The 11,758-nt window shown below is 37.5% G+C and overlaps 1 protein-coding gene across 7 annotated transcripts in view; it reads right to left on the reverse strand.

Moving 5' to 3' along the window:
• Window positions 1-768: 768 nt before the first annotated feature.
• The window catches only part of LOC104854354 (ankyrin repeat domain-containing protein 26), a 105,552-nt gene continuing 94,562 nt past the window's right edge, over window positions 769-11,758 (reverse strand). For 4 of the 7 annotated variants that reach the window (XM_010612852.3, XM_010612849.3, XM_010612850.3 and 1 more), the window contains 5 exons: window positions 10,774-11,064; window positions 9,430-9,644; window positions 7,431-7,659; window positions 2,194-2,239; window positions 770-1,205 (listed from right to left, as the gene is read on the reverse strand). In XM_010612852.3, coding sequence (XP_010611154.1) covers window positions 1,075-1,205; window positions 2,194-2,239; window positions 7,431-7,659; window positions 9,430-9,644; window positions 10,774-11,064 — 912 coding nt within the window. In that variant the 3' untranslated portion in view covers window positions 770-1,074. Of the gene's footprint in view, window positions 1,206-2,193; window positions 2,240-7,430; window positions 7,660-9,429; window positions 9,645-10,773; window positions 11,065-11,758 lie in introns of those variants that run through there. The other 3 variants (XM_010612847.3, XM_010612853.3, XM_010612855.3) reach the window with 3 other exon arrangements.

Below are 11,758 nucleotides of genomic sequence, written 5' to 3' on the forward strand. Positions count from 1 at the left end.
CTCTGTGATGGACTGGGCACCACAGTGGCCCCAGCATCTGCTGAGCAATGTTCCAGACTGAAACTGAGACATATAAACTAAATGGAATCTGTGGATCTGAATAGGATCCTTCTACTAGAACACGTAAGGTGCAAACCTTGGAGACATTATGGAGGACTAAGTGATAAAATGTGTTAATTTCCTCATTGTGAAGCTTGTATTGTAGCCATCAGAGCCAGGTGTGGTAATCCCAGCTACTGGGGAGGCTGAGGCAGGAGGATTACAAGTTAAAGCTTAGCCTGGGCAATTTATAAAGACCCAGGATCCCAAAAAGAAGAAAAAGAAAAAAACAGTTGGGCATGTAGGTCAGTGCTGTCTGGGTTTAATCTCTGGGAGGGGACCCCAAAACACAGAAAGGTACAAAAACAGCAAATGTTTCTCTGTGAGGAAAGAATTACAGATTTTTTGTTTGTTTGTTTGTTTTTAGACAGGGTCTTGCCATGTAGCCCAGGCTGACTTTGAACTCATTGCAGTCCTCTTGCCTCAACCTCCTGAGTGCTTGGACTATAAGTGTGCACCACCATACCGGGCCCAAAAATAATTTCTTGAAATTAAAAAATAATAAAATTATATGTTTGATGGCACAGTGGCTAAAGCATCATTATACCAAAATGATGTCTAAATTTCTAGATTCATACAGAATGATAAAAATTGGGAAAATGAAATTTTAAAAATATCACTGAAGTGATATTTCACTCCAATAAAGTACTAACGACAACTTGGTTGTTTGAGTGGATTTAAAATACCTGATGCAGGGCATGGAATTTAGCTCAGTGATGCCTCGAAAGTGTAAGGTCCTGAGTTGAATTCCCTGTACCGAGAGAAAAAATACAGCTGGAATTTGGCAAGTTTGAGTCTATAAAACTCAGTGGCACTGGTTTTTACTTGCAAATATCACTTAAAAGTTACAGATGTCAACAAACAGTTTAAAGTAGTATATAAATTTTTATCATGTACCTATGATACAAGTGTTTTTTCTTTTAACAGTTCTCATGTCATACACCATATGGGAAAAAATTAAAATGCTGCATCTTTTCAGATCATGTATCTTCTCCTTAAAATCTCCAGATATTCTTGTGATGTTTCTGACATTAGATCTTGGCTTGATTTATTAGCAGATCTTATGGGAGAAACTTTAAAGGATCCAGATTCAAATTCAGCAGTAGCTGGAAAGTAAAAGAGTTACAATCTTTATCTCAAAGACTTCACAGTTAACTAAACATGTTATCAAAAAATTGAGAACTTGTTCAGTAGTAATGAAAACTCTATATGTACAAGTATAACACAAAATTATTACTAAACATAATTTGCCTCTAGTTGCACACTGAACTGACTATCATGTGGCCGACATGACCATGCGCTAAGGCCCTGGGAGGATAAGATCATGATGCAGGGGCCAAACTGACATTGTAACCTGGAAAGACAGGTCTCAGGTAGAATCCACACAGATGCTTTGACAGGTAGAAAGTGGCATGGCTGGGACTCACAGAGAGACCTGCATCCATTTTGTGTCACTCATGTAGTATTTGGGGTGGAGGTGATATGTGAGGTGGCACCTGAAGGAAGTAAAAGGAAAAGCACACCAGGAAGGGGGACAGAAGATTCCTAGCAGGGAGGCAGAGGAGGGTGGATGGCAGGAGACAAGAATCCAAGTGATCTGAGTATTTTTATTCCATGCTAAGGAATCTTAAAACTCCCCTGGAGGCCAAAGGTAAACCAATGACAAAATCAATGACAGGAGCTTTAAAACAAAACTTGTCAAGCAACAGTTTATGAGCTCCAATTGTCTGACTCCTCCAAGATGACTTCAGACTGTAGCCATGAAGTGGAGAAGCTGCGGTGGCCTCCTTTTCAGGCACAGCTTTGGCGTGCAGCTGAGTCTCAGGGGAGACACAGGAGGTGGGGTGCTGAGCCAGGGAAAAGAGATACACAAGCTTTCTGAGATGTTTAAAATTATGGAACATGACAAAATGAGGATACAAAATTGTATCCTTTACTGGAAATGTGTGTATTTTCACATCTTTTATTTGATGCTATAAAACATTCAATGGAGGCTCCATTACCCAATGAAAGGAAAGAGATGCCATTTGTTTTGTATGATTTATTTCAAAAGTTGATTAATATAGATTTAATTCATAAATTTTGGGAACATACCTTCTCTTACTTCTCTAGTTATACTTTTTTCCAACTCATGCCGCATCTAAAACAAATCAATCATAATGTTTAAGTTAAAGAAGAGACATTTTCATGGGAATTGTTATATATCACTTAGAAAATACGGCCTTTAAAACTTACAGAAACGAGATCTAACCTGAAGAATCCTTTAAAAATTACATAAGTAAAATTCTTACTTAATGTTAAGGTTATATAATAGACAATTCATATATGCAATGCTGTAAGGTAAATCTAATAAGTACAATGAATATTGGTCTATTAAGGGAAAAAAGTGAGAGAGAAGAAGTTACTGTAATCCAGCAAGGATAATGTATCTAAAAGTGTATCTTACTACAATTGTCTCATGTGTTTTACATATTTTTTGGTCAATGTTAGTCTGCTTTTTAATCTGTTTGTCTGGTAATTCACTTTCTAAATTATAAATAAATGAATCCGATGCTGGCAAAAGTAGAAGTGGATAGAGGAAAGGTGGGAAAAAAAGAATTGAAACGTGTTAAGTACACATGATTTCTTATAATTAATGTAATCATTATGTATGGCAAAAATGTACTAATTAAAGTCAAAAAAAGAAAAAATCAGTCTATTAAATATAAAGATGATGTTTTATTAAATTGAAGTATAAAGCTCTTATTTTATACTGACTGTATTATTTTATTTATTTTTTGGTAACGGAGATCAAACTCAGGTCCTTGTGTGGCACCCACTGAGCTACATCCCCTACTCTATTTTATAATTGTTAGCAAAATTCTTCCCATTATAAAACTTTAATCAGGTTTTTCCACTTTAAAAGATTTTTCCTGAAGTTAACTCTACTTTTCCCTACTTTTAAAATAATTAAAAATTTAACATATAGTGTTATTAATTTTTAGCACAGAATGTGAAATACAGAAATGGAGACTGTGTATTGTTATAATGGCATGCAAAAAATCTATTGGCAAAATATTTAAAATACATACACAAATTTCAGAAAATCTGCTTGAAAAGGAAAAACATAGGTCAGAGCCCGTTTTCAGACTTTTTTGGCTCATCACTTTCTAGAAATGGAAACAAGGAAAACAATACACAGCTCTTACTATAACTTAGCTATCTTTTCAGAAGTTAGAGGAGTCTATTCTTTGGAAGCATAGACTAATTACACTTTTCTATTTATGAAGTGGATGGGAATATGCCAATCTCTTTTGCACTTCCCCCAGCTAACATGCTTTACTGAAATCTTTTGTAGAAAAGCTTTTTTCTTACTAATGCTCTGAGCAGGGTGGAACCCAACACACACAACATAGTAACACTTTGTGGTAGCAATGATAATGTCATATCTAATGCCTTTATGAATTTTAGGTGTGAAGACAAGTTTCTTTGACAAGTTTCCCAATATTTCAAAAATCTGTTTTCTGTAACATTTCTGCAGCAACAGCATTAGACAAGTGTTTCAAAACTAACAAACGAATACCATAAGAAAGCAGAAGCCTTTATTAAAAGATCTTATATTACCACTGATTAACACTATATAAAATGTAAATCATACTGCTACATGACTTGAATTAAAGAACTACAAATGTAATTATCTTTTCCTACAAAAGTGCTTTCCTAGGGTCAGGGATTTAGATCAGTGGCAACAGTGCCTACCTCAATAGCGCAAGGTCATGATTTCGCTCCCCAGTACCAAAAAGCAAAACAAAACAAAAAACTAAAAGTGCTTTCCTTCCTTACTTACTTCATATAGGTAATAGATTTTATGTCTTTATATTCCACCCACAAAAACTTATAATACATAAATTTGGCTTGGATAAAAGTGAAATACTTTCCTCAAAAGATCATTTACTTGTGTGAAGGACTTTTTTGCCCTTTTCCTTACTTGTTTATCTTACTTTCTGCATTGCTGAGACAAAATACCTGACCCCAAAAGTTAAAGGAGGAATGGTTTGTAGCTCACAGTCTGTAGAGGTTTCAACCCAGAGTCAGTTAGCTACAAGGCAGAAGGGCATCACAGAGGAGAAGCAGTTCATGATATAGTAGGCAGAAGGCTGTGAGCCTGCCTTCATCTTTCCCTTTATATCCCATCCAGGCTCCAAACCTATTTGGTTGGTGTCACCCACACACAGGATGAGTCTTCCCATTATCCACATCCACAACTATGATAAACTAATCGGTGGACTAATTTACTTACTGCACATCCTTAATCCATGTTCACACATCCTAAATCCAGCTACCTCCAAAAAGTTCCACGTATGGGCACATAAGGCTTTGGGGGGACATCTAGACCTAACTCATAAGACTCTTCTTTGTGTGTGTGTATGTATTGGAGTTTTGAATCTAGGACTTCATGCATGCTGGATATGGACTCTACCACTGAATAATATCCTCAGTTCTGTAATGAAGACATTTTAACCCTCTAGATAGCAAATACTTGTGGTACAGCAAATTTAAACCACAGTTACTGTTTTTTCTCCTCTTAAAGAAGATCTGACAGAAACTGTCTCTGTTCCAGCCACGAATGGCTTCTACCTCCATGAATTCTATTCTAGCATTTCACTCATACTTGAGTACTTAATAACATGATGGCTGAGGGCAACTGATATTCAGGAAGAGAAAAGAAAGGTTTGAGGGAAAAAGGACAGACTCAAGACACTGGGAGGGAGGGCTGCTCTGTAAAGTGGCTCCCAAAACTTATTCAAGGTCTTGAGAACAGAAGGCTCCAGCTTTTTCCTAGTTGGTGGGATGTTGGCATGATTTGGCTCACAAGTGAAAACTGACAAATATTTAGTGAATTTATGGGCTGGGGTTAGCTCAGTGGTTCTGCCACCTGCCTTGCAAGCGCAAGGGCCCAAGTTCAATCCCCAGTTAAAAAGAAAGAAAGAAAAAAATATGTATATATATAGTTAGTGAATTTAGAAAAGTCCCTTGAATTCTCACTTTCCCATTAAATCAGTTTCCCTGAATTTCCCTTAATATAAATTCAGAATTGTCATTTCCAGTAGAATGGCTTACTACAGTGCTTAGCACATATCATGAAAAATGTTTTAGTGACACTAATCACTATTACTGATCTTATTCTGCTAGCTGGGGTGTCACCAAAGGCTTCTGACATGTGTCAAGCAACAGTTTAGCAGAAACTGAATGTTGCCAGGAGAAATAAAAAAGCCTGATAAATTGCTAATGTTTACTACTAAATCAAAAGGTATATTAACTCTGTGAAGATACATATATGTGTGTGTGAGTGTGCGCACGAGTGTGTGTGTGTGTGTGTGTGAAAACACCCTTCTTTCTGTGTAGCTTGTTGTTTACATCTTTGTAGGGATTGTGCTTTCAAGGCTGGAGAAAGTGAGTCCAGCCTTAATGAGGGAAGAAAGTCTGCAACTTCTTTTATACTTTCCATTTCCAAAAACATAAGGCAACAGAACTGTGCACAGAACAGTGTATCATGGATTTTAGCTTATTAGAATTCTCTAGGGCCAGGGATTTAGCTCAGTGGCACTGCACCTGCCTCTGTAAGTGCAAGGTCCTGAGTTCAATCCCTGGTACAAAAAAAAAAAAAGAAAAGAAAAGAAAAAGAAAAAGAAAATTCTGACAGCTCCTGGTTTTTAAACTATGTCAGCAAAATCTAAGGTTCCACTGAGGACAGTGCAGTCCCCCTCTAAAGCCTCCACCCCGTCTTCAGCCACACAGTTGTACCTCTGCTTCATATAACAGTTTCACACAAATATTATTTTTCCTTTAAAAAAGTTCTACTTGAAAAATTGTTTTAGCAAGTATTGAAAGTCAAAGTCCCTCATCTGACACATGCACCACCACAGGCTCAGATAGATCATAACTTGGCCAAAGTCACAGAGCCAAAGGGTCAGGGAGGAAAGGGCTCACAGTCATCTTGCTTAGCCTGGAGTTCTATACAATTGCTTCTCTCACATTCAGGAAAGATTATATATTTTTAAATCACCTTAGAAAAAATATGTAAAACTGTCATGGAACTCAATAATGTTCAACATGAGATGTTAAGCACTAGCTCTCTAATAAACTGAGTTCTAAGGTTATAAATATAGATAAAGCATACAAATTAATATGGATTGTTAGTAGCCATTAAATATACTAAATTTTAAATGGATTTTGAAAAATCATAGAACAGGGAACTTGAAGGAGAAAATCATGCTTACTCAAATAATCTGACAAATGAGTTATCCATGTTTTGTGTTATAAATTATAGCAAAATTAAAAATACAAAGCAGCTTTTTCTTTACCATCTGTTTCTCATCATGACTTGAGATATACAAAGAGATGGCTTAATTTGAATCTTATTCCTGGCAGAAGTGACAAGGGGACGCGCCATATGGATTATACTCTATCTGCCTCCCTCTGGGAAGTGGTAGCTCCCAAAGGGTGATGGGGAATGCAGCACCCTAGGCTTCTTGCAGGGACATCCTCGCAACATGAAATCAGGTCTCCTGTCACTGCAGTGAGCAGCTACTGCTGGGATAGATGCCAGGACCTTGTTTAATTCACTGACAAGCGTGTGCTTAAGTGTGTGATCCTTGAGGCACTCACACACCCACATCTCCCCATGAGTTATGTCCTAACAACAAAGCTATGATGTTGATCCTGATCTATATGACCTGTTTTGAGTACAGATGGAGTTAATTTTCTTCTACCTCATTGCAGCTGCAATAAGATGATGACTAATCTTTATATCTATGCTTTCTTTTTCGTTGACTTGAAATATACTAAATCTAGGCACTGTACTACGTATGTCTACATACATCAACAAATTCATGCAGTTATCACAATTCTGAAAAGGAGAAGTCAAAAAAAATATGTATGAGGAAGCCATAGGATTTCCCCAGGTCTTTTATTCTGACTCTCCTTTCAATGCTCATCCATCAGACCAGTTATTTTTATACTGTAAATATTTTAGTACCACATCTAGGTCAGTTACATTTATTGAATAAGTGAACAAGTATCTCTTGAAAAATGAGAGCTACAGGGGCTTTTTAAAAATTATAAATTTGTTTCATTTCTTTATATTAACACATATTAGTGTGATCTTTACTTAGCATGTGTAAGTCAACTAACAAAACACAGTATTTCATCATATCAAACCCATGCCCTCATGCATGCTATCCCAGGGCTCTACCACTGAGCTGCTTCCACTGCGCAGTATTTCAACAAATGAACAACAAGAATTAAATCAGAAATCTGAGATACAAAGGGAAGATGATACTCTCACTAACCTTGGTCAGGTAGCTCTCCATGCTGTTGTTTGAAGGCTGTGGGTTTAACAGAGGAACCACTAAGTTTTCTCTGGGAAGAAAACTTCTCTGGAACACCACACTATGATTAAGATTTCCGAAACAAGGACATTCTAGAACAGGTCTTGTACTAACAGTGCTCAGTAAAGATCTGTTTTGTTGTTTTTCCACCAGAAGTTTGGTATTGGCCTCTTCTAGCCTCTCATTAGCCCTAGGAAGATTGTAAAAGGCAAATACTAAGTATTTCAAGCAAGTGTGCTCATTGAGGCACATGGGTTAGTTAAGAGAACATTCTTGAAACCTTAGGCACAAATAGTTACATGCTTTGCAGCACAAAAAGCTACAATGCTTGAACAGAAGTACTGATATATTGGTCAGGAACACAGTGCAGTACAGACAGTTATACTACTTGAACAGAACATTCTGTGACAAAAATATGGGTTGGAGGTTGGGGGCTTGGCAACAGATAAAGGCCTGCCCTGTCGTGCATTACTTCTTTATCATCTTAACACTGAAAATGTATCACGGTGCACCAATCACAGAACTGAAATTATTCTAAAGAAGTACAAATATTTGTAGTGGGATTCCTAACTAACAAGTAATTCTAACAAAGCAGGAAGAGAGAAATGGCTCAGTGCTGTCTGGCTTAATAGGAAACACTGCTGCTTCCTGTAAGAGCTCTACTTACAAGATTCCTGAGGAAGATACTAGAAATATTTGTATTTAAAAGATCACTATGAGAGATAATGGATAGGTTAATTAGCTTGACTGCAGTAGTCATTTCACTCAGTATAAATATAAATATATATGTACATCTATAATCCCAAACACTCTGGGAAGCTGAGGCAGGAGAATCACAAGTTGGAGGCAAGCCTGGCCAACTTAGTGACTGAGACTCTGTCTCCAAATTAAAAAACAGAAAAATGTTACTTATATTTGTGTGTACGTGTGTGTGTGTGTTTCTGTGTGTGTGTGTGTGTGTGTGTGTGTGTGTGTGTCTGTACAACATAAAGATATAGGAAACATATGTATAACTAAAAAATAAAACTGAAAAAAAGTTAGAAATGTTTGCATTTAGTTAACCAGTTTAGGGGTTTAAAAAAAACATTTCTTAAAGATATTTTCAAGTGATTGCTTTCCCACCTGCATATACACCCCATTATCTGGCAATTAGAAAATAATTCAAAACAACCACCTCTCCAGGAGGAGGCTGTGGGCTCAGTGATCACAAAGAACCAGGGCCACTCTCAGCTGGACACTCTATGCAGGTGGCCCCACCTCTTTTGTCTTCTACCCACTCCTCATACTAATTCACATTAGGGAGCTGTACATCTGCTCATCCCTGAGTGCATCTTTCCCTGTATCACAAATATGATTCTATGTAGAGTAGAAGAAATATATAGCACAGTTTATCTCCAGGCAAACTCTAAGTGAGAGCACCAGAAATTATAGTCAAGGAAAGTTATGTACCCAGATGAACAGCAGTATTATGTAGTAATCTTCCAAAAGTAAAGTTAGCAATAATTCTACTTAAATAAATGCCAACATGTAATAACAACATAACTGTCTTAAGTTTAAAGTTTCAAAAATAGCTGAATGATTAGATCAGATTACCTACATAAGAATACTAAAACCAAGTTGAACATGGTGGTACACACTTGTAATCCCAGCACTCTGGAAGCTGAGGCAGGAGAAATGCCATGAGTTGGAGGTCAACTTGGGCTACATAGTGAGTTCAAGGCCAGTCTGGGCTACAAAATGAGATCTTGTCTGGAAAACCCAAAAACCAGTAAAAGGGGGAAGAAATAAACTTCCTCATACTAACATTTTGAAGACAAGTTCACTTATTAACTTTATTTTTCAAAATTATACTGTCTACTTAACATTCATATCTTAATTTCATGAACCTGTCTCTAAAAATCATGGTTTAGACACAAATTAATGAGCTTAACCTACTTTCTATGATTCTGTTTTGACTTACTTGTTTAGTTTACTGGACAATGACTTTCGAGTATTTAATTCTTCTAGATAGTGTTGCCTATATTTTTCCAATTGTACTTTATTAGTCTCTTCTTGAATTTTCATTTTAGAGACCTCTGATTCCAGGTCTCTAATTCTGAGTTCCATCTGACTTCTCATGGAAGCATTATTAGTCTCTCTTAATTGCTGTAAATTTTCTTGAGATGCTGCTTGTGTCTAAAGCAAATTAAAGAATATATTTTTAAAATAATTATAACCCAAATACTTAAGATGATCAAAATATGTAGTGAATGTTTCAAGTCAAAAATTTTATTACAGTGAACAACACAATGCCATTAATCCCCTTCAAAATATTTCCCCTTCCTTTGACCACCTTACCCGGTAATTCTTGCCACTTTCATGAGCATCTTTACAAGGTCTGATTAAAAAACAATAAATACTGATGAGTGCCATCCAACTGCAAGGTAGGGCCAGTACAGTATTATGATGTGTCCTCATCTACATTAGCCACCAGGTCTGGCACCATGCTAATGGACATTTTGAATCAGTTCAGGACATCAAGTCAGGACAGCACAATAAAGGCTGCTTACACAAGATGACTCCAGGAGTACTTCACAAAGTGGCAAAAATGATGGGACAAGTATGTTCAAAATGAAAGAATTTTGAGGGGGACTAAAGGCAATCTGTTTTTTTATTGTGATAAAAATGTATAAATATTTAAAACATTCACTGTATGTTTTGATCATAACCCATAGTTATTTTGTATTATTTCCTTTAGTTTTGAGCCAATGATTTAAAAAGGAATTTTATATATATGAAAAAGATCCTGGAATTTATCACTGATATGAACTGCATTAAATCTGAATTATAAACATTTTGAATCTTTTTTTTTTTTTTCATTGTTGTGCTAGGGATCCAACCCAGCAAAAGGCAAGCATTTCACCCACCACTGAGCTCCATCCTTAGTCTTGAATCATTCTTAGTACTTATGGAATCTGATCAATCAAAGAATAGAAACAATTAAAAAACTTAAAAACTGTATAAGGTGACAGCAATTTAAGTGTACTACACAACTGTCACACCATAAGTTTTACTCTGCACTTAACAGTTTTATGTGCTTTAGTCTTGAAAAATCAAATGATTCTCTAATAAATATCATTATTCTGACAGATGAATTTAGTTATAATGAAACAGAAATATTTAATCAAAGACACAAAATGTTATCTTCCCTCTAGAAAACCCACAAAAGCTATAAGGGAAGTAGAAGAAATACATATACTGTAAACAGTCAAATTATAATTTTTAGTGAAATTATTTAAGCACATTAAAAGTTAAATAAATTAACCTGTAAAAATAGATTGACTTGTCTTAATTTTTCTACTAAATCCCGCCTGGCTCTTTCTTCAATCTCCTGTTTATACTGTTCTATTTGGCTATGTTCTACCACACTCTTTTCTAGGTGGCTTCTCATTTTAACTACTTCTTGTTCCAACTTCTTTTCATTCTTCTCTAGTGTTTCACATTTCTTTTCTATATTTTTCATAGATAATAACTCCTGTTGGAGAAAATCATTATTTTTATCCAGATGGAGACATTTGGATGATGCAGTTTCCAGTTTTGCTGCAAGATCATCAACCTGCATGAAAATAAAAAACACAGGTTGGTAATGAAGGAAGTAGGCTCAAAACAGAATCACAATTTCTCACATAGGGCCGGGGATTTGGCTCAATGGCACCACATATGCCTGCCTCGCAAGCATGGGGTCCTGAATTTGATCCCCAGTACTGGAAAAAAAATTTTGACAGAAATTCACTTTCAATAAAACATAATCCAGCTCTTCAGCTGCCTGCCTGCCTGTGATCACCCGGCGGCGGGCGGGTGACCTCCCAGCCTGCGTGACAACAGACCAGGAAAGACCCCGGAGGGGGTCTCTTCAGCTGCCTGTCTGCCTGCGATCACCCAGCGGCGGGCGTGCAACCTCCCGGCCTGCGCGACAACAGACCAGGAAGGCCCCAAAGAACCCGGAGGGGGTCTCTTCAGCTGCCTGTCTGCCTGCGATCACCCAGCGGCGGGCGTGCAACCTCCCGGCCTGCGCGACAACAGACCAGGAAGGCCCCAAAGAACCCGGAGGGGGTCTCTTCAGCTGCCTGCCTGCCTGTGATCACCCGGCGGCGGGCGTGCGACCTCCTGGCCTGCGCGACAACAGACCCAGGAAGGAAGGTACCAGCGCGGGTGCCCTTGAAACACCCCCTCGACCCCCCCCCATTCTCAAAGCTCCTGATTGGGGCAGTCCTTAGACCAACTCTGCAGAGGCCTGTGATCACCCAGTT

This window comes from Fukomys damarensis, unplaced genomic scaffold (assembly GCF_012274545.1).
Source record: "Fukomys damarensis isolate Sample0158 unplaced genomic scaffold, DMR_v1.0_HiC HiC_scaffold_17, whole genome shotgun sequence".
NCBI lineage: Eukaryota > Metazoa > Chordata > Mammalia > Rodentia > Bathyergidae > Fukomys > Fukomys damarensis.